Source organism: Bombus terrestris, chromosome 11, assembly GCF_910591885.1.
Source record: "Bombus terrestris chromosome 11, iyBomTerr1.2, whole genome shotgun sequence".
NCBI classification, from domain to species: domain Eukaryota; kingdom Metazoa; phylum Arthropoda; class Insecta; order Hymenoptera; family Apidae; genus Bombus; species Bombus terrestris.
Genome location: NC_063279.1, coordinates 1,121,163 through 1,145,755, shown reverse-complemented (window position 1 = coordinate 1,145,755; position 24,593 = coordinate 1,121,163). Strand labels below are relative to the sequence as shown.

At 38.8% G+C, this 24,593-nt stretch overlaps 1 protein-coding gene across 1 annotated transcript; it reads right to left on the bottom strand.

Annotated features, from left to right (window-relative positions):
• Window positions 1-758: 758 nt before the first annotated feature.
• On the bottom strand, window positions 759-15,239 carry LOC100651811 (palmitoyltransferase ZDHHC5-A). Its single transcript, XM_003398680.4, has 4 exons — window positions 15,082-15,239; window positions 6,041-6,256; window positions 5,135-5,424; window positions 759-3,785 (listed from the first exon to the last, which is right to left on the bottom strand). Exons 1-4 carry the CDS (start codon window positions 15,085-15,087, stop codon window positions 3,491-3,493), a joined length of 807 nt encoding a protein of 268 aa, XP_003398728.1. The 5' UTR covers window positions 15,088-15,239; the 3' UTR covers window positions 759-3,490.
• Window positions 15,240-24,593: the final 9,354 nt, after the last annotated feature.

The window sequence follows — 24,593 nt, the reverse complement described above, 5'->3', positions numbered from 1 at the left end:
ATTCGATAAATCGTTGCGATACGTAACGTTCACCCTTAACATTTTGACTGCCACGCCGAAGTCACATGTCTCGCTCAGGACGCCACGGGAGTATTTTTATTATTCAAAGCATGTAATGGCAAAATAATGATAAATTGCCGATGTAAGATAATATTCTTCCCCAATGAACCGTTTATCTTATTGGTGGTCACGAGTGACCATCGTGGCGCCTTGCTAACAGTTGATAGCGACATATCGTAACAAGGCTTCGTTTATTTCAACAAACCATTCGCATTCGTTATTTCGTCGTAAGCAAAACGTCCGGAATATATCGTTGAAACGTGTAGAAAATATTAGTAAACTGTATTTGCTCGTTCTATATATAATAGTAAGGTATGTGCACACTTCTAACTTCAATTATATGATCATAAAGCAGCATTTACGATTATTTTCTAAGCTGTGTTTATAATAATATTCGTAGATTACCCCTCAAAGATATGGATGCAAACACAGTGCACCCTTAGATGCAAGATTTGTTCTCATTTTTTTTTTTATCGATGTGCTAATAAAAATGTTTAATCGTTCAATGAGGCACTTTTCATTTCAACGTATCTTCTATTTATCGGTTATATTAAAAATGCCCTAACTGTCAATTTTCATTCAATTGTTACGATTGTAAGAAGTTCAAGCGCTCCGGTCACCAATGACCAACGTGGCAGTCAAAGTGTCGACGAATCGAATAGGACGATTGTCGATGTTAAGGAATAAAAATGATCGGATGAATTATTGGAAAAGACTTTATTTAGAATGTTACTTTGAATAAATTCGAAAGTTTTGTACAATACGAAGCGATTGATCGACGAAAACAGCTTCCTCTTGAAAAGGGAATCTTTTCCAGAATCGGAACTGAAACGATTACAGCGGTTATATTGATTTTACGTTTACATTCTACGACGACAAGAACCGTGATCATCCTGCCATAAGTAAGATTTTGTCTTTTCTATTTTATTCCGTCCGAAACGATTTCACTTTTTTCCATTTGTTTCATGAAAAAATATTTCCTCTGAAAATTGACCAGATTCTATTTTCTTTCACAGATTCTAATTTTATTAAGACTTTATATTAAGTCTTAGAACTTTCAATTAAGGTAGAAATTTTCTCATCTCTCCTCCTTTTTACTTGGTAGCACGGTACGCATAGATGTATACATTTTTAATGTTTTATATTTAAAAAGAAAAGAACATCGTTTTTTCTTGCAACGTGACGATTACCTCAGAAACTTCGTTGCTTAATATACAACGCAACGTCAAGGAATCAAACGCGCTCCTTCAGTTAATACTTGTATATGTGTATATTTACAATATGTATTTTATATAGAATATACGTGTACACATGTTTCACGATTATCTTGTAAAGTGTCGACGATCTGTAAGCCTGAAAGGAAGGTTTCTCTCTGCATTTTATCTTGAGGCGCGAGCCAAATAAGTTTCCATCGAATTATACGGCTTGTGTCAAAAGTATAGTAACCTTTAAACGAAAAAATAGTATTGGATACTACTTTCGGTACTTTCCTACAGTGCGTTGTTAACGATGGACAACAACTTAAAACTTTATAGAACAAATATGCCACGTAAAACGGCGAAAACGTAAACAGGAAAAGTTCTTCTAACTTTTACGTAATATACTCGAAACGAAAATTTCGACACATTTATATTCTACGTTTCTTTTTATTCCTTTGCGTTTAAATTTTAAAAATAAGTAGAAATTTTAATTTCAAAAAATGTCATCCTAAAATTCAAGCGTCGAATACGAAGGTTGAATAAATCTTTCCATTTAAACGTCGCCGATATTGACGTACCCTATTCGGTCGAAAAGAAAATTTAAATTGCGTACAAAATTGCAGAATTTTAATTCTGCGATAAATCGAACCGAATTTTAAATCTCAAGCATAAAATCAATACAATACCGAATGACGTATACGAATTTGTGTAACGAGTATTTTAATTACGAAAGTGCACGCCTCGACGGGACGCAAGAGGACAACTTTCTGACGTTTTATAATTTCACATCAAGTCGCTGTTCAATAGCGACGAAACGCTCGAACGGGCTGTATTTAATGTGACATTTAGCGTACGAGACGGGAGAAGCATCTCGATAATTTGGCGGTCGCGTTCGCGACATGCTGGCGCGTCGATTACATTGAGCGCTTCCGCGAGTTTCAAATCCTTCGCGAGGAATTCGGCCGCGATTTCCCTTAAAACTACGGTCTAAATGTCAGAGCGATTGTCATCGGGATAGAATCGTGTAAAGCACTTGAAGAGTCACGGATTTGTATCCAATTAACGCGCACTTGCTTCTGCACTATATTGTGACATATTTTCGCACGCGAACAAGGTTTCAAAGTTCACAGCAAAACTTTATTCATTTGAACAAATATTTCACGAATAGTAGAATCTCCTATAATTTTACTTATTCAAATAGAGATTAGGGAAACTGTAGGTTAATTTGTAATATTTAAAGATATATTCTTCCGATTGCTACGCTACATAGATGACTGTGATAGAGCTTCTTTAATTCTACAGCGTCTCGTTCAATTTCCGTCACAATTTCTCCTTCAAATAATTAAAGTTTATATTCGAACAAACGACAGCGTTAGTTTGTTTGATGCAGCGCTAATTAAAATTCCGTTGGAATAAATAAAGTTCTGCCATAAACTCAAAGCGTTCGATAAATTTCGATAACTTGGTAGAAAGTTCGCTGTTATAAAATTTGCCAAGCTAATTACTTACTTATATACGAACGTAGCCGTTCGTTATTCAAAAAGGGAGATTTTTACTTAGAAAATGGAAATGTTACATCGACCGATTTGCACAGTCGTAATTCGCACACGCACTTTGCCCGCATGAAAATACCGCAGCGAACGATCGCGTCGCACACCGGTAAAAATGCTTGTTAGCGGTGTCGTAAAATTCTCAGCGCCGTATCGCGATTTTGTTCGCCTTTCTTTATTCCCTGGGAAATTCCCTGGCCATCTGACTCGCGCGTTCGACATCCGAGCAATCTATATTTCCGGTATATTGTTTTCTGCCAAGCTTCCTCGTTTCGTTCTATTTTCAACTATCGTGTTTGTATTCCACGATATCGCGAACCAACGTTGGCAACAATGATCTCGACTATTCGACTAGAGATAGTTCTTCAAGGTAGGCCCCGTAACAGACAACACGCGAAGATTTATCTTCCTTGAACTTTAAAAAGTTCTCGAACTTTAGTTCAAACTTTGCTCGTAAGTTCAAATTTTACTCGCATATTCAATGGCTATGCTTGAATACTCGATCGTTATTTTACGATACACTCGGTCCCCGATGTATTCGGAAATCGATAAGCTTTTAGCTGATTGGACAACGATTTGATAAATCGGCCGAACGAGTCACTGGTCGAAGGCGTCACTGGTGCCCGGTCGATCGAACTCCTGCGTGGAGCCAGCCGGTCGATCGGGCACCAGCAGCCATCCTCACGTTCTCACGAACTTGTACACCACACCAAACACCAACACGCTCACGAGAACCAAGACCAGAGCGGTGACCACCTTCGCGAACGCGTTCAACCCGCTTTCCGTGTGCTGCTGCGGTCTCCTGGTTGGCACGCTCTGTTTCGAAGCTAGACCCCGAGCCAGTGCAGGAAATGCTAAGCTCTGGGTAAAGGTTAGCTTGTGCAGGGACTCCGACAGGGAATAAGGGCCCACGGAACCACGGGCTGCTGCTCTCAAGAGGGCGTATTCCAGGTCCAGAGCGTCGAACATGCTGTACCTGTTGATTGGAATAGAAATTTTTGATTACGAGATGGAAGATAGTTGGTAGGGGGTTGTTTTAAACGAATTGATGTTACGGTTGCTTTGTAACCGAAGAGACGAAATAAGGGCGAAAAAGGAGAATTCATTAGCGGTGACATTAACGGGAATATACAGAGTGGGAAAAACTTAATATTGTCTATTTCCAACAGATCGTGGGCAGATATATGTTTTTTTTTTTATAGAAAATTATCGTACGTAATTTGTTCGTTCAAATATATTTACAATCTGAAATTTTTGCCATTATTTAGTTTATCGCTTGTTATAGAATCTATGTTTCCATTAACTACGATAGACATTGTGATGTATTTAAATAACGATATCGCTGTTACAAACAAATATACAAAGCAATAATATCTCAAACGCTGCGGCCTGCGAATGTCAATAGAAATAACCGTGTATGGTACTTTCGAGGGCTAAGACGTTCAGCTTATTTTAGAATCTAGCCCCAACACGTCATATCTGAAAAATACTCGAACGAAAAAAGCAACGTCAGTCTATCGAATCGATTCACGGTGTGACTCGGCGAAGGTTTCACCTTTGAAAGTTCCGAGTTCGAGGTAGAAGGGCGCAACGAAATCCCGACGATTTCCGGCTCCGTGTGAAAGCAAGCCGTCGGCCAAATCATCCGGATAGCACGGCCACGATTAATATCTCTGGATGCATAAATGAAAAGGAGAGCGGTAACCGCACACGTGTTCGTATTTGCATGGTACCAGGGTCGCGCCTTGACACGAGTCAAGATCGACGTCAGACCGTTATCAGCCCGGAGGATTATTTCTAGCCCCGTTCTCCCGGCAATTTCACGGATCGGGAACAGACACGTTCAGGGGTTTTTCTCCTTTTTATAAGCGAGACCGTGACGCGTCTGGAACGCGAACGATCGTTGATATCAACTTATCTTGGGATGCAGATCGCCCGAGGAAGGGAATGAGATGGTATTTCGACGAAGTTCGCGAGCTCCGTTATGCGACGATGAGAATTTCCTCTTTATATAGATGGTTCGTCATAGTTCATTTTTATGGCATGTGTCGGACGAATGAAAATTTCTTCGCATTACAGACAAACTTCGTATTATAGTAGCTCACGTAAAATTAGGCGAGATTTAAGTCATCGATTTCTGCCTTTAAATTTGTTCAATGGATACGAAAGTTCGAATTTTGCATCTTTTTCTCGTTATTACGAGAACCAGTTGTATTTGAAAAGTTGTATCTTCTTGTTTGAACTTCTTAGAACGCTCGCCGTGAATGTAATTTTCGTTGAAAAATCAACGAAAAGCTTATCTAAAGAAAAGAATACTACTATTACCTGCTACTACGTCTCCTATCTTGCGAATGCATCTGTACATTCGCAGAACTGGGCATCGAACGCAGACTGCTGGTAGTCGAGCTCGATGGACTGGGCGGAAGCGGAGGTTCTTCGTCGATGGACGTTCTGTCTGGCGTCGGTGGACTCTTAATCCCGGAATTATGGTGATTGTGATGCAAATGGTGCAATTGCAGTCGAGCGTGGTCCGGATGGAGTAGACTGGCGCGCCGGGATTGTTGAGGCGTGGTGGCTGGACTAGTGCTGGCTACACCGCACGGAGACGGCGACGCCTTTTCCGACAATCGTACGAACAAAGTCGTTACAGTGTGGCTATTTCTATGAAATTCTTTTAGAATGTCGCGAAACTCAGGCGCTGAAGGCTATCGATGATAATTACTGTTATATCGATTTTTCGGACTCGGTGATCGCTGATGTAGAATTGGTCGGATAACTTGATTTCTATTTTTGTGAAATCGTATTTTTTTTAGTGAAAGTTGCTACTGAATTCTACGTAATTTGGTACATCGTGTAACTAATCTTCGAATGATTCCACGGTGTGATTCGTAGAATTCTACGATTTAGCTTTTGACACATTGAATTCTACAATTTCGTTGTCTATTATTATCACACGTTGCAATTCTGTAGTTAACGCCACCGAATTTTGCAATTTACGAGTAAACGAATCCATATTTTCTACATTTTTACTCGCAGTACCATGATTTCCTGTTCGTTATAGTTAAAACTCTTCGCAATATTATTTTTGGAATATAGTATGGAAAATCTATCTCTGTGAAAAACTTTTACACGCAACTGTATGCATTTCATCTGCCAACAATACTAAAATAAAAATTGAAGAATCTGAAAATCGTCGGGTAACGTTTGTTTCAGCTGTTTCGATTACGTTACCTGTATGGACTCGATGCCACTGTCGTTGACGTTTTCCTGGACATCCGGGAACACGAATGCCTGTGCCTGTCCGTCGGCCTCGCCCCTCGGTGAGTCGCTCGGCCATACCTGCAGCAATGGAAGTCCGCCACGAGGCTCTGTGCAAACTTCCGCGACGACGTCGTTGCTCTGCTCACCCGTACTGAGGCACAATCGGCCCAGCTCTCTCAGTGGCTTCTGTTTAACGAGACACAGTAACTGTTTGTCCAATATTCACTTTCCCTTTATAGTCAGCAATAATTATTAATAGGTTCCACACTCTGATCAATAAGATTATGCAATTTTTAACATAGATCGCGAGGAACAGCATTAACGGAGTAGTATTTACTATAATTCAATTTATTTCGTGATATATCAGATGATCCCATAAGTAATACGATTTTTCTGAAAGTTAAGCTCAAAACGATAGAAACTGTCGCTATCGGAGTTTTAAAAAATTAGAATAGAAAACTTCATAGAAAAAGATAATGAATTATAAAAAATACGAGGAAATTCATCATCGATTGCCAAATGGTAATTGTTTATTTGTATCCAGCAATAGGAAAACCAACGATCGTGTTACTTTCAAATCAGTTTCTTGTTTATCGAGTACGAATTACGTACCTGCAATTATGGAACATTTAAAGCGCTGCGATTTTAGAAAAAATCTAGCGAAATTTAGAAAAATTCGACCGAGCAATAAAGTCAATCATTTCTCTAGAATATAATACCAAGAATATTTAAGTGTTTCTTTGCTTATTTAATGTTAGCTGTTAGAACATCAGAATCTCAAGCGTTTCACGACGTGTACGAATCTGCTCAGTATCTGACGTAATCATGTTCAAGCTCTGATAACGCTATTCCCAGATACTATTCCAGTCGTGCACACAACCGCGTTATGCACGTTGCATTTACATCACGCGGGTGCTGTCACTGGTTCGAATTGATTTTGCACGATATAGTCTATGCAAGAACGTTTCCGGGAATTTCACCGAAGACACCATATGCTCTCATTGCGTCGATCGTTAGATTACATTTACTCGTCACGTTGCAAACGAATCGATGATCATCGAATAACCATAAAGATTAGTTCTCCACTCTGGCTTTCACTGTCGCGAGTTTCGTACACGAATAACAATGTTTATTAGTTGCTAAGGTGTTATAGATGTGCATGTTTAATAATCTTTGTTTCGCATTCACGTTTTCCTCTTTCAGAGACTAAAACTCGTACTCTTTACGTGTTACATTCTCTGTCCTGATTATTTCGCTAAACGTCTTGGATTTTTGACAAAATTTCCAATTGAAATAGGGCAATGTGGCAATCAAGGATGAATACGCGAGTAATTTGAGCATGTTCCAAACAGTTTCAAGGGATTGAAATAATCTTTCAAATAACTATGTCATCCCATTTTTAAACATACGTAGCTTTTTCAAAACATTACACGCGTGTTTAGTCAAAGTAAATTTAAATGAAATAAAAACAGTTTCATTACTAAATTTACAATAATATTGCAATCGAAACAGTACAAAGATTGTACCAAAATTCTAGCTGAGAAGATTACGATCGACAAAAGGTTGCATTTGAATAAACTAAAGGCGAAGAGTAGCTTGGAAAAATGCTGGATATTGGATTTATTACTTTGTTTGCACACACGAACGAACGATCGATGAAGTTTTCATCTCTACGGAAGTTGCTGCTCACAGAACTGAAGCTCGATTCGGCTTATCGGTTTACAAAAGGAGAGGCTTTGTGATATTTCCATTGTCTGTTCGATCATCGAAAGCGTTCCAATTCGATCGTCAGCCTACGTTGCCTCATCTTTCATGGTCGTTTTGGAAACGTAAAAATTCGATCGACGCACCTGTTAATTATTCATCGACGCGTCATTTATCGTTATTAAAGGCCAGAAAGAGCCAGGTAATATAATATCAGAAAATATCAAGTGACAAGATGTTAGAGATATCGAAAGACAGGAGATTCGACGATCAAACGCTGAGAACGGAGTTCCATGCGAGGCTCGTGTAGATTCCAGCGATATTTGGCCTGTTTCATCGGTCATCGCCAACGATCATAGCGTTTGATACGTTTACCGATTATTCGCAAAGGAAAGGCACGTGCCTTTAGTAAAGTAAAGGTGTTATCGTAATATATCACAGGTTTCCAAGTCGAGAGGTAAAATTGATGAAAAGGAGAAGAAACTTTGGTAAAAGGAATTATACATTTTCCCGTAAATTCCATTAAGCGAGGAATGATACAACTTCTCGCAAATAGTTCGTAAGAAATTGAAGGAGACACGTGTAGGAATAATCGATAGATAACGGAGACGTTTAGCCACCGAAAAGTGCAGTACAAACCGTACTAGAGTCTTTACGAATTGATAAACTCGATCAAGAATTAAACAAGCGTTCGTTCCGTGTTTCCGATCGTCTCGAGAGAACTCGAAGGAGGATCGTAGCAACGTTAAACAACCTTCGACGCTCCTCGCACCCGAGAATAACGTCGATCCGAATGAAGAAGGATATTTCTCGTTTATTTTCCCTGCAAAGTAGGTTCTCGCGATCTTGATTTCACCTATAAATTACAACTACCCGGATGGCTAATTAAATTAACCAGACACCTTTATTAAAACTATCTCCAGGAAGAAGAGAAATTGCAATTACTTAATTCAAACACAATAGAGAAATCGAAGATTTCACGCGTGTATGAGTGGAGGAAACTCGTTCTTTAATCTGGCTCGAAACCCGATACAGTATATCAGTCCGTGTGGTTCGTGCCTGGCTAAGAATATCAAAGTTTAATTGACGATATCGTTATTAATAATCCATAATTGCATCTGACGCGAACAGAGAAATCTTTTCGAGAATTTTCCTGAATCACGGAACTCGAGCATAAGTTGGAAAGTCTTCGACCGGGTATAGCTCGTCTTGTTGCAATATACTCGATCGGATTTTTATTAAGGCCTGTTTACAACTGGCACGATGAAGGCCTCGGTAACACGCACGTATCTTTGTAACACGATGACGTAGGAAGCTTTCGCCCGAGAATTCTTCGCTAGATAATATTTATCACGGTGTAACGATAAAAGTGCAAAGTTCAAAGCAGCGGCTCGTGTTCTTAGGGCACAATCCGATTCTCGCCCTTTGAACGTCATTTTCATTATTCGCTTTTGCGTCATTTTCACGACCTTGGCAGTAGCGGATATCGCCATAGCGAGAAATTGCCAAGCAATTCGATTTCGAAAAAACCTTCGACGTTCCAGAGAAAATTATCGTTTCTACTTTGATGGTTATTTTCTTATTGTTTTAGTATTGGTTTAATTTTCTGTCCTCTGATATTCCTTGTTTCTTGCTCTTCGATATCGCCGACGTAAAAGCGGATCCTTTACTGTTTCGGGAAAAATTATTTACCTATCGATCACATTTCGATAATCGACTGCGCACTTACTAAAGCATCTTTAAAGTAAACTTGAAAAGGTTTCCTATCGATGTTAGAATCGTTACGATCCAAGTACGAAATTTGTATGAAAGTAATTAAAATGAAAAGTGTATGGAAAAATATATTTTCGTAGCACTAACCCTTAACTGGCGGATAACTCGTTTGTAAGGGAAATCTGAATTTCTATTTATTCTTGTCATTATAGAAAACAAAATAAACGAATAAATTTAGAAAATAATAAATTTGTATAAATACTGTCTAATAATACAGTTTCTCCGTATTTCAGAATACGTACATTGTGCAGTCATTCTTCGAGTTCGCTGGACGACGAGAGCGATCCACGACGCCGCGACGCGACAAGCGATTCTGAGCAGCGACATTTAATGGGATTATAACGTAAATTTATCGGTTCATTTTTATCCTGTTCAGCGTTTTTTTCCACAGGCGTATAATTAGTCCGACCTCGTATAAAAAAAGCCGCTTGGTCCGACAAGCGATGCGAATGCAGATCGATAGAACGCAATCAGGAAGCTAATGAAGCTGGACGCTTCTTTTACAGCTTTTCCCATTCCACGGAAGGCAACGTGGACGTATAAGAAAGAAACAAAAGAGGAGATAAAGAAACATGAAAGGGGCTGGACAAAAACGAACTACCTGTTCCGCAGGAGGACGTTACGATAAAAATTTCAGATTCATCCTACGAGCTCGTAAAGGATTGTCTGCTAAATTTTCAGCTCAGAATGTAAGAGCCATAAAAAATGGTACAGTGATCGTCGAATGTATTTGGATATAAAACACGAGAACGCGATATAAACGAAAGATATCGCATCTCAAATTTACAAAACCACTACACACTTTTTAATTCCTGTATTGGTCCTTGGAAGAAATTCCTTTGACGATCTACATCAAGTTTTACGATCTATACGAAACTAGCGGCTATTCTGATTTTCTATTTATCAAGAGGATCGTACGTGCTTGCTTTAAACGTCCTATAATTTCACTTTAAAAAATCAACCACGTACTAAGAAGATTTATAAAACTTTTCTATGGCAATTGTTCAAATATTTTTGCGAATCACTATGCACGTCTAAGAACGACAGCTATGAAATTGACTACGTTTATTGGATCCTTTCGAAGCCTATAAGATCTCCTAAGGAATTTATTTACCGCTAAACATTTTGACATCATATTTTATGTATCGTCAGTGACACGAAAGTTTTGCAGTTTGGCTTATATTGGACGAAGAATGTCTAGCAGCTGTCGATTGTTATCCTATAGAGGAGTTTCTAGTGCAAACATTTGCTGAATAACGAGAACGTATTTAGAGGTAGAATCGGGAAACGAGTTTCTTTGTATTGTTCTGTGTGCAGTGGTTGAAACCGGTTTTATGAAAAATTTCGTGGCATTTTTAGTGTACAAGCCGGATTTGTGGCCAACACAGCGACAGAATTTGAATGAAACAACAATCTGGCTGCGATCCAAATCCTTTTTGCGTAAAATATAACACGATGCAGAATGTCCAAATACCCGACGCGACGCTAGTATGAAAAGAGATGAAATATGCATTCTTTTCTGCTCGTATATTTTTTTTTACGTATTTCTAAGGAATAGAGAATTTTCTTCACGTACGGTATGTTATAGCCACTTACGTACCGTCACCTACAGTGATTCATGAAAGTGTTTGAACACACACAGAAATTTTTTACGAATGTGATGCGTGTGTTAAGTGTAAATAAATATATATTCTCTAATTACGATTACCTCTTTCTATTGTCATTATTTCTTAATATGTTAATAGAAAAAAATCGAGAATTATTATTGACACTATATACGAAGAGAAGAATTCGTTGGCGGATAAATATCATTTAGTCGGACATCTCAGTCGGATTTCTATGTTTCTTACCATACAGTGCTACTGTATTTTAGCAAAAATCATTCGAATCTCTAAAAAATCGTTTTAAATCTATACATTTTAATACGAAACATTACGAATTAACCGCCGGAGCACTCTGGTTTTAGCGTTAAAAAATGTAGATGTCAAGTCGTTTGGCAAAGTGCTTCGTTGAATTTTAAATTGATATTATCTTAGGTAAAACTTGCCTGGATTTTAAAATATGTTACTCGGTTAGAAACTCGTTCGACGAGTCTCGCGATCGACTAAACAATACAAAACGAATAAAACACTCCGTCATGCTCGAACAATTCTTCTTTCGCTTACAAAGCGAAGGGCCGATTTTATAATGGCAATTCATATTGCAATTACGCGGCTACATTTGCAGTGCATTCATTCGTACTCCCCTTTCGTTTATCGATTTCGTATTTCATACGCTGCCGGTATCAATTTAAACCGAATATTTGTTACGATATTAAAAGTATTCGTATAAAGGTAAATAAAAAATTTTTGTATCCCGAGAAATACGATTTTGTACTATTCATATTTCAGTTATAATTGGATCGCGGGTGTTTACGCATTTATAAAAAATCTAAAGGTGCAAATCTAAAAATGTTTCAAAAACAAACAACGTTGATTTATGATCGAAATATTTCTTTGAAAAAATCAATTAATCAACTTATATCCTCTGTTTATTAAAGTCATCGAGTTCTAGCTACGACTGTCCCCCTCCCTTTCTCTTAAACTAATTACCGTTTTCGACACTCTACTGGCTCTTAAAGAAATGTTCTCTTAATTAGTAAATTATCTCGAGCAGCTAGCAACGAAAGAGCGATTCAAATGCTCAGCTGTTAGCGACAACTCTCGCAGTCCATTAAAAATTTCTCGGAGGCAGGTAATCAGGGGTTGAAAGGCGGAGCCATAATCGCGGCCAATGATTTGCAGAGCGATTCCTACGGACACACGGCAACGTTCGTGACCGTGACTGAAAGATCTTGCCTTGTTCGGCCTTGACATGGCACGGTCGATGAGGGAAAGGTAAAAAGCGGGTTGCTTTTTCTCGCACAGTACCTCTCCATGCGTGTACACAGTAACACCCTTTCGTTTAATCTTTAACCGTTGGCTAAAGAACGTGCACGTTTACTTTCGTCGAATATATCTGACTGGAATCATTTCTTTTTTTTTTTAATATCAAAGAGTTCGTGTAACAGTAAATAGAACAAAATGAAATTTCCATAGTTTAACGATTAAAACCGTTGCTACTCGATTGCTAACTTTGACACGAAACTGTCGGCAAACTTTATCATCAAACGGATTGATGTGACGCTAATGGAAAAGTTAAGGGTTACCTGATGTAAATTAATCGAAACCTTTGCCCTTTGAATCGGGGACGAGAAGGTTGTCGAGTGGTTTCGATTTCAAAACTGGTTGCCTAGTAAGATATCAACGCAATTAGAATTTCCTTTTAACCGATTTACCTAATTCTTATTTTAAAAGCGATAGTTTCTCGTTCTTTCTTCTCGTTCATAAAAATGAATAAATAGTTGAATGAGCAATTGAGAAGATAAGAAAGCGAATAATATATATATACATAAAATACATATACAGATATATTTTTCCTTTTGCGATAATTCTAAAAGTATTTGATAATATACGACAAGGTCGTTGATGAAAATACCACGGAAAAAATTAATTAAAATTATCATTACACATAACCCTGCATCAACGGCTGGAAGGTTTTGAAAAGAAACGCGAAACATCGACGCTATCTCGCTCGTTTGTCGTCGAAAATGGCGAAGGGTCTCATTATACCACAACGAACTAGTGTTCCTTTCATTCGAAATCTGTGCAACGTTGACCGGGAATTGAAGGGAAGCCAAGAGAACCGATCGAAGGACGTCGTTATCGAAGACACTTCGCTTCACCGTAATTTTTACACAGCTTTATCCAAGATATCGAGACCCTGGGAATTCATTCCTTTCGTCGCTCGTTACTTGTTAGCACACTTGTTTCGGAAATTAGACGAGTTTCTTGATATGAATCGAGGCAATGAGAGCGGAAATTCCGGGAGCTTCCTTTTCAAGCTTCCTCGCTATTGAAAAGGTACGATTATATTCTTTGTTCTTTGAGAACAGGAAATTTGTAAAAATAAATATTACGTAAGATGCGAGATCTGCGAGAAGCAGAGGATTTTGCTATTTGAAGAGACGACCAGCTAATTTGAATAAATATGAAAATTTGAATAACCCATTTATTCCTTCGAAATTTGAAATTTCAATGGCTAGTACGTTTGAACAAATTTGAAAGTTGAAAGGATAGTTTATTCGAAAGGATGCATAAATCGAAATTATCAACTTCTTTTTCGAAAAGCGTAGTTGAATCAGCTCAGAAATTGGAACTGTCTACTTCTTTTGTAACAATTTTGAATTTGAAGGGTTGAAAGGAAAGTAACCGAGTGTTTTGAATAAATATCCCCGAAAAGAATATTTAGAAAATAACTTTGCAGACCTGGTCGAGGGGCGTCTCATGGTTCAACGGAAGATAATTCACCCTAACCCTGCAGGATAATGAGATTACAATCGAGGGTGGAAAACGAGCAACGATACCAAACGACAAACTCGAACAAACTTCTGAACTTTCTCCGCGAACTCGACGAAGGGGAACTTGTCTCAAACACGAGACAGCTCGTATCAAGCTAACCCTAAATAATTAATAATTTAATTCCAGCCGTTCTAATGTCCTGAGCACTTCGTAATTTATATATTATCTACCACGAAATCGCGTTAAAAGTAGCAAAAAGTATGCAAACTGAATCACAGCGTTGTAACGATGAAATTTAAATAAAATTCATCGCTGTATTCGTCTCACCTAAACCACCACGATCATATTATTATAATATCGAAATTCCTGAAGTTTTAATAAAATATCGCAACACGAAACTTTTAGCACGAAATCCTCGAAAAATCCCCGATCCTGATTACCAATATTCACAGACATACATTTCAACTATAAAAGAAATAAAATTTTAAGATACTCAAACATCCACCCTAGCGATCCATCCACGATAAAATATTTGTTATAAAACTGTACTTAAAGCTGTCGAAAAATTCCTACCTCTAACCATACACACGTATCACAATCACGGAAACAAAATATTATAAAATAATAGAACTTTCAAGTCAGTGGTAATAAAATAAATCTCGAAGCACTCGTGGGAACGTTTAATCTTATGCATTTCTACGCACGTAGCTCAACTATAAAAAAAAGAATATTATAAAATACCAAAGCTTCCACCTTAGCAACGATAACATATTATAAAACCGCACATGAAGCTTTCAAAAATTTACGTGTAACTGCTAATAATCTTACTTGTAATTACGAGAAAAAAATTAGAAAACAACAAAACTTGCAACCCCCGGTAATCATAAAATACTTCGATGTAAATCTCGAAGCACTCGCGAAATCCTCGATCCTATTTATCCCTATTCACCCGCGCACCTCGATTAGGAACGAAACAAAATTAGAAAATACCAAAACCTCCAACCGAGATATTATGAAACAAAGTCCGAATGCCTGGAAACGTTCCCTCCACCCCTATGCACCTGAACTTCATCCAAAAGAAGCCCGTAGAAACAGCGATTGGAGAAGCTCGCGTCACGAGGAGTCTCGGACGAACGTGGAACATAGGCCACCCACCTGCATGCTTCCGAGGGCGGGCTCATGGCCAAGAGTTTCGGCACGATCATCAGCGTCGTGCCTGCTGTCGACGTCCAGGATATAAGCTCCTCGGTCGGTCTCCTCGGGGTTCGAACTGCGACTGGTTCCGCTCGTCAGGACAGCCGAGACAGCAGCGTGCTCAGGGGGAGGGGGTTGCCTCGGTCCGGTAGCTCGGCGCCGGTGGGGATGGACGGCCGTGTTTCGCCGTGCTTCGGGGCGAGAAAGAGCTAGAGAGAGGCGAAAAGGGTCCAGCATCGCCAGTTCTTCACCAAGAGTTTGATTTATCCCTGGTGTTACGTGACGATACTGATCGTTAAGATCGATCCGACGCTTGTTGCTGCTTGAATTATCATTAGCGGATGAACGCGAGTGGCTAACGGGACTTGGCTAGGGATAGGGCTTGATAGAACGATGGAATGTTTGAGCAACACTGGCCAAACGAAGAGTAAGCAGTGGATTTTTTAGCAGTCGTTATTTTTGGCTAGTTCTATGCGAGAAATTGACCTATCGGGGTTGTTGCACAATAGAAGGAGGGTTGGGTGGGGGGCGATTGAAACTTCCGATTCAGGTGGAGATGCTTGTTTGCGCCATGAAATGATTAATCGACTGCGGATGTTTATGCATTTGGGAAATTTAACGCGGGCAATACGTGCTATGTATTGTAATAAAATGTTGCAAATATTCAGAGTAAAGTGGTCTATAGAGCTATATAAATATTTAAAGCCTAGTTAAAGGCTGTTATTACATTTCCTATAGTTTTCGATCAAATTTATTTCCCTATGTAAGGCAAGGATTAGATTCTTCGAACGTTAGGAAGTTACAAATGACAATAATCTATCGAATGTATTTAAAGATTCTACATTATTATCAAAGAAGAATATGAAACGATCATCCAAGCGATTGAACGGATCGATCGTCTCTAACCTGTTCCTATGGCTAATTCCAGCAAAGTTACTTAAATGCTAAGACGAAGATAATAGAGCAAGCGAAGGAAGCAATTCGTCGGTCGAAGACGGAAGCACGCAAAGCTTGGAAGTCGATTCATGGAGGAAACACAGCAGATTCGAGGAAGGATGCTCTCAAGGTTGGCGGATTGGGAATATGGGAAAAGGCTGGTGGATGCAGAATTTCTCGAGTGCTTGGATTCGCCTTTCCCGATAACGATGGCTGCAAAGGAGATCCAGAGGGAGCTTGCCAGACCAACGAAGCTGGTTTCTCCTTATTAACGAAGGAATTCTTACGATCTGGTTCAGAAATCGAAATTGTTTGAAGCTTGAAATTATGCAATTAGATAGGGAAGAATAAGAGGATCGCGGGCGGATAAAGAGAAAGTTTAACGAAAGGTTGAAATTACAAAATAAACTGGTGCAGCGACAAAGAGAGGACGCACTCGATGGAAAAAAAGGTCGAATCGACAAACCGGTCGAACGTGGCTATGACGCGAAACCTCCGATCGAACGTTCTTTAAAGTCCCACGAAAAATGAAGCCATCGAAAGGACGAGAACCAAAAAAAAAAACAGAGCTACAGCGCAGAAGGAAAAAGAAGATTGCACGAGCCGGAAAAATCTGTCAAACGCACGAACCACCCCATCGACTCTCCTAGCATTCGATAGAGCGCTAAAAAATCAGTCTCCGATAAGGCTACTCTCCATCTGAAAGCACGGGCAGCAAAACCCAAAATTCAAGCAGATGTCTGGGTTTTTTTAGACAACGATAGAAATAACAACTAGCACTGTCGACAAGAAACGATAAAACAAACCGATGTGAACCAACTACGCGGTATATCGGAGGAAGCACGACGATGGATCGTGGTAACACGCGACACAAAAGAGGTTGATGAACGAGAGAAAGGCGTTTGAAGAGAAAGTGACAAGGATAAAGAATGGAAATGCGACGTTTCGAAGATCGTCAGGAGCGAGTTGGGACGAGAAATTCAGGATATTCGTCGAAGAAACCGAACAGAGAGAAAAGCGGTTGCGATGGAAGAGGGCGAGGACGTGACGCCGGCGCGAGAGGAACCCCGTAGGTCAAGGTCATCGCAGGTGGCGTCGAGCCCCGTGGTACGCCCCTGACACCCCACTCGACCGCCAGAAAGCTTCATGCAGGACGATCTTTGCCTCTCTCGAGATCGATATGCCCAACCCGTTCAGGCTAGGCCGTGTGTGCAGGCAAAACTAGCTGTTTTCTTCTTGACGAACTTGCGCCGCATCGTCGTGAAAATGGTTAAGGCCGAAAAATATAAAACCTGGAACGCGGTACGTTTCAAAGAATCGGAAGAAACGGGAATATAAACTCGACGAATCAGTTTGATAGATTGATTTTCGCGCGAATGGACATCCATCCGGCCCTTTATTTTCCGGGTGTTGATCTTCATTTTCCGGGATTGTCCAAGTTTGATACGTGATTAGGGGTCGGAGAATCGATGTGTTTGACTTGGGGCGAATTAGGTAGATCCTGTGGGATTCTTCGAAATTTGTTGTCACGTCATGGACTTGTGGCTGGAATCGATGTGGAACGTTTAGCTGTTGATGCTTTAGGTTTACTATAACCATTTCCTAGATATGTGAAAAGAATGTGAATTACGGGGAATGAAATTCTGGTTAATAAGGAATTGTTTGGGTTGGATTTAGTGGATTTAGAGAGATCGGACGATGAAGATAGGGCGGAAGAGTGTTTGGATAGCTTAGCCGACTTTATTGGTTTTATCAAGAAGGTTCCTTAAGACGAGGAAGGTGAAGATCCTGGACGGTGTAAAGTTCAACGTATCGTTAATTGGAATAACAATTAGAACTAATACTGCCTATGTATAAATCAATATAGACTCGATATCGTACGTTCAGAAGGAGATCATTTCCTTCTTTAATCATTTATTTGCCAATCGTATCGAGATCGTGTGGAGATTTCGTATATTAGTTCCGAAGGGCAAAGATGATTTTTGTTTTGTACTTTCTCAAGATAATTTGCAATTCTGAAACAGCAAAAGTTATAGGAACTTTAAATGGAATAGCTGCTCTTCGAAGTAATTTCAAGGATAAAGTACACGTACGTAACAGGGAACCAGCGGAACTTGCGCAAAATTTTATTTCCACTTAAACATGATTGAAATTCCTCCAAATATATAAATAGAGTTTATTAATATCTTCCGCAAATATCCTTACTACAAATCAATCGTTTATTCATGCTTGTCGTTGTCACACCAAGAGAAATGCAACTTACGTACAAATGATAAACGTCACGATGCACAGGTACTAAATGTTATCACACAAACGCAAAACGCTGAAGCATCGCTTCGATTTTTTGGTGACGAGTTGCAGAGCAACAAATATATTGCAACAAATATTTTGCTTCGAATTTCGCCATTCGAAGATTTCACGAAAATTCGATCAAATAATAAATTAACGACGCCTCTTGATACTATAGGCACGCTTCTAACAATTCCGTATTAATAATCAATCATTTGTCGTATCAATCTACTTCGTTCGATTTCACAAAGTTTCATAATCGACCAAATACCAAAATTTCCAATTTCGTTAAAAAAATTCGTTCGATGTAAATTGTGCAAGTATCGATAAACGGTAATATACAAAGTGCAATCGAAAATTATGTAAAAGCAGGCACGAGGCGATCGCTTACGAAGAGATGAGAAGAAAATATGGAATAAAATTTACGACGTTTCCTTTTCGAAAAAAGCGAGTTTGTCAAATTATCAAGTGTACTTGCACGTGGCAAATTCTGGACCAGACAGGAGAAACAATCGACAGGATGTTATTCTACACGTGACAGTAAGTTGCAAAATATAGAACAAAATACTAGACCAAGTCTTAACAAACACGTGGAAATTCTATTTTTTTTTTTTTTTTTTTTGAGATCGAAGCGAAACCTTAAACGGTTTAAACCAAATTTTATTTCACATTTTTGATTTATTCGGTTCAAGTATGCTCGGCAAATTGTCGAAATCGATCTTCTCGAGAACGAAGCTTCTAATGAACAAATTTCTATATCTCTATACATCTTTTTACGAAGAATCACCTCATGCTCGCTTATACATAACTTTCTTACCCTATATAGCGTAGAAATCACTATAATCAGCTGCTGTTCATTTACTTTTTCAGCGAAGTAACTCACGAACGATTTGTCACGCGATCGGGTATAAAATAAAACTCAGAATTTTCTTTCGTGCTGTTAAACGTCTAAAAATGAACGTCCTTATTATCCATGGCAAAAAAGACAGCCTCGAAGACAGAATCCTTCGCACATCCGTTTAGATTATGCCTCTCGTGCAGCCGAACATGCATACAAACTATAAATACATATCTTTATTCTACGAGAAATTTTTCCAGACAGATAGGCGGTCACGGTGTCTTTCCACCAGATTTTTCTCTCGAATATAACGCCAGAGGAATATCCGACAAAAGTTGCCTGTCGATTCTACGCATTTCGGAACCGACGTCGTCGAGAATTCTCACGTGACGGTTTACGGGCACTCGTTCTGCTCGCGTGACTTCTCGCCCTAGCGTTCTCCACGTGGAAACACCGATACCAGCAACGATTACATTGGCAACGCGAGAGGCTGTTGCTTTGCAGGCACGTGCGACGAAAATCGAAACATTATTCACTCGTGTTGTTCAAAAGGGGAATTTAAATTATATTTAATGAGTTATAAATTACCAGTTTGTTTAAATTAACTCGAAGATAAATTTCTGTAAGACAAACGTGGCTTTTTATTCTTCTGGCTCTGAACATGTAAATCTCGCGTGATATGAAATTAACGTTTGGTCTTTCTGCCATTGTTAAATTGCGAAACGTAATACAAAAAGCGTGTTCAGGGTTATCTCGTGAAACTGATCTTGATAAGAATAGAATTTAGATCGTATTTAATATGTTACAACTCTGAATTTGTTTTAATCAATGCGGTGATAAATTATCGTAAGATACAAACAGTGCGTTGTTCTCACTTGGAATTGTATAATTCTCACGTGATACGCAATTAACGTTTCGTCTGCCTTTGCTTATTAAATCGTGGCTACCGCAGAAGAATTTTTGTTTCCACTGTAATAGGAATGTAAATTGCAAAAATTTTCCTCTGAGGCTTTGTAAAACTATCGATGTGTTAGAAATTACAAAAAGCATTCTCTCGTCCCATAAAAATGTTCAACCTTGTTCGATTCATTTTTTTCATTCTGAGATTTCTCGTTAAAAGCTGGTTCCACATAGATCGATACTGATTAATACTTCCATGAAAAAACGATACCGCAATTTTCAAAGCTCGTCCCTCGAAGGATTACCCTAGCGATCTTGAAACTCTGCCGGAAAATTTTTAGGTTCGTGGCGATAACCCGCGATAAAATTCAATTTATCGCGACAAGATCGGCTCCTGGAGCTTTACCACACGTCGATCACAGAATTCGAAGCTTCTTTTCTCGATCGCGACTCCTTGTTGTCTCGTCCTTTCGAGTTCGAGTGGTCACGGTTATGGATTTTGAGTTTAAATCGCTCGACTTTTATCGAAAAATTCCTGGAGAAAGGTGGGCGTGTTCGGATTCCGTGTGGTTCGATGATCGATTTTAAACTATGTATGGAAACATATATTATAGTTGATATATTGGCTGTTACTTTCGATATGATTAATTAGCAACGTACCAATTATAACGTATATTCCCATATATAGGTTAGTATTCCGATACATATATTGGTGGTTGGTCCAACATAGTTGGCAATAACTTCACAAATTTATGAATTACCATTATCCATTAATTTAATTAAACTATCCTTAACATTAAAACGAAACCTAATTACTAATTTACTACTATTACTACTAACTGGAAAACCTAATTAGTAAAAATGTGCAAGTGATATAATTTTGATAAAATCTTACATATCATAGTCGCATAATTTCATCGTATAATTTTAATTCTCGTCATTTTGCATTAATATTATTTAATACTATTAAATATATTATATTAATCGTATATTAACATTATTTGATCATTAGTAACACGAATAGAAAACATGTAAAATCCTGTACATGTACTATCTAGCGTCAAGAAGGTATTTTCAGCAATATATTATATTTCCGCGGCGTACGTATTGAATTGAATCGGTTGATGATTGTACGTGTAGAAGATACGAAACGCGATAAGATTGCGTAGGAAACGAGTTATGAATCGTACGAGGGAAAGGGGACAAGAACTTGTGGTTGTGTGCAAGGAAGAAAATAGGAATAACACCCTTGTGAAAGTAACTGTATTCAGTTGTTGTATTGAATCGTACTGCCGGGTTGTAACATTAAATTCTATATTTAGTCGGTTTTCTTACACGTTCGAGGTAATACCATTGTTGAGATGTCGATTTTCTTCGTTCTCTGCATCGATTGTACTTACTTTAAGCGACAAAGCTCGTTATCCTTGACGAGATAAAGGTTCGCCGAGTTGAGACGAGTGTCTGGTGGCTGGATCTATCCTTGAAATATTTTTGCGATATTTCTGTAAGGAAAATTCTCGTTTCGTATTTCTACTCGTTAATTGTTCATCTTTTTCCGAGCTTCCTGTCGCTACGATAAGCGTATTATGCAAAAGGAAGATGCTACGCGTAGCTTCCACCGCATTGTTCCGCAGCGTTATCGACTAATGCGTCCCGTTTGTCGAATTTCAGGTAACTTGTCCCATTTATTTGCCCAGCTATTGGCTTACCTAGAAAGTTCTAGTCATCTCGAGCATCTATCGTTTTAAACGAATCTACCTTTGCAATATGTTATTTAACTTTGATATATCGTACTTTAATATCGCGCATATTGCGCTCTAACAAATTATTTATTAATCAATTAAGGTTAATTACAGTTAATAATTCAAGCTAAACAAATATACTCGTTTAACGGTAATGTATTTTAAATTTATCAAATGTCAGGAATCTTTTCGATTTACATGCAAATGCACGGTACTACTTAACAATTGATCAACGTTTTGAACGTTCCAGAAAGCCATAAAAATTCAGTATAGCGTTGGTATATTTAAAGTAGAGCGTCTATGCTCTGTTTAAATGTTTCACCGTTAGTATCGGATAAAGTCAATTAAAATTCCATCTCGTCTCCGGAACATTATGTCTCTTTTCAGCGCCCAAACGAAATTCAATGGTAATAGCTCAGGTTGCCTCGTCGAGAAATATTCACCGTGGCAAGGAAGCGCGCATGAGAATTAAAGATTCATAGAACGATGCTAAAATTAGCTTTCCAATCTCGAACAGAGGATTCTCATCTTTCTCCGTGTTGCAGCTACTCTATGAATTTCTCTAGGGAAGCGGTCCCGATTTTTAATTGATATCTTGTAATTTGACAGGGGATTAATTCGAGAAGATGTTACGTCAAAATATCGTTTCACATTCTGAAGAATTTCTCAAATCCACTCGAATCAGTGCTCTTCGTGCAAAATATCACCGACCATAATTATTTGCGCGTAATTGCTTTCTGCTTATTGTCATAAGTGTCCAAGATTTACTAATTATTTAATAGAAAAATCTCCAATTTCCATCGATCTTTTAAATTACCATGAACGTAGCAGAAATTTAAAACGTACGATTCCCACGTCAGTTAACAACTTTTTCATTAAACGGACTGCGATTCTTCGCGAAGCTCGTAAACCAACGTCATCGTAAACATCGTTCGCCTATATTATACTTTAAACTTTAATTAATTTAGATTAATTTCCATTTTAGAAATTAATCTAAAAGGCTTAATCGCGCTCAAGCAGCGCGTACACCATAGCAAATAAAATGGTTGCTGCTTGCTAGGGGCGCCATTAGAGACACGCGTGCAGAAAAGGGGTGGTTCGAGGGTGATTCCAGGATCATTCGGCCAAGGACGAGTGGGGTCAAGTCCTGGAGATGCAACAGATAGCTCCGACTGTCTATACGTAGCTCTTTCACCGAGGGGTGGAAGCGAAGGAGAAGAGGCTGGTTCGATTTTTCTCTTCGAATCGTTGCCGCAGAATCCCTGGATTTCAGTATCGCGCCAATAAACGCTGGCCACGTCGGACTGAATTACAAAAGGCGAATTAACGAGCCAAAGCTTGTTTTCCCCTTGCTTTCTCGTCGATAAGCTCTCTGCGAACGTTGCTATTATTCGATCGGCTTTAATCGACGATTCTAATCGACGATCCCTTGATGTTGCGATTTGTAAAACGTAGGCTATAATTTAGATCGATAAGAAACTTTCAGAAATTATTAAACAAACTATAACTATTTATAACTATTTAACGATTAAACGATTTATAACTATTAAAGAAATGATTTTTTATTTGGAAGTAATTTAAAACTGAATTGGGAATGGGGCGTTTGCGGAGGTTTATCGCGTGGAAAGAAATAGAAACTTTTGATAAATGCTGTATCGCGTTTGAAATAAATATCGTAGATATTAAACGATATTAATTTGCTGCTCTTTTAAACGGAATTAGAGTTCTATATTTAACGTTTAATTTCTTTCCAAACATATTTACTTGTACTTGTAAAATCCGGGTCATGGCTTACGAATCGATCACGCGGCAATACGTTCGAGAAGGGAAGAAATATTTTTGGCTACAAAATTCGAATCCGATAATTTTGTAAAGCTATAAATCGAACGAGCTTATAAACTTCTTTTTACAATTATAAGAGAGATTATACCGGTATAATTAACATTTCTGCTGGAACGAGTATTTAATTTATTGTTAGTCGATGTTTTAATGAAAGGATTTTAACTCGATCGTTAAATCGGAATCATGGATCATGGATCACGACATAGAAGATCCAGCAGATCGCACTAGATGGAGCCTGGTGTCTAACATTGCGGACACGACGAGGCTTCCGTTCGCTTTGGCCGCGGGCAGAGAAAGCTCGAGCCAGCCTCGAAGGCTTCGGCTGATATCGTCGCGGTTGCCTCTTCTTCTTTTCCTTTCACCGTCGCGGCATATGTCACGCCAGGGCCGCACGATTTCCAATGGAATCGTGCCTCGTACCCTGATAACGATCGAGATGATTTCACGTACCGACCTCAAAGATCATCCGAGAGAATCGCTGATCGTGATCGAGCGCGTCTTTGATCTTGTCTCCGACTAATCGCCATTGTTACTCGTTTCTCCCTTTTGTTCTTCATTACGGAAATGGGAAAGTATTTCGAATAATTCGCCAGCATAATTATGTGAATCTTATTCGAGGAAGTAGCCTCTGTTTTGTGGAAGTAGATAATTTAATGGAGGAAATTAAGTCTTGAAAATATCCATATTAATAAGCGTGTTGCCCTCTTTAATTAAAAAACATTCTCTCTGCCATTTCGAAACCGAGGAAATCCGAAGTTCCTTTTCTTATTTCATCTTTGCGTCGTCTTCGTTCTGCTCTTAATTTAATTTAAAACGCGAAGATTCGTAGCGCGAAAATGAAAAAAATGCTAAATAGGATATTTTAACCGAGGGAAACGACGTTATTAAATGTTATAACTTTGAAAGCGAAAATTCTACGAAACAAA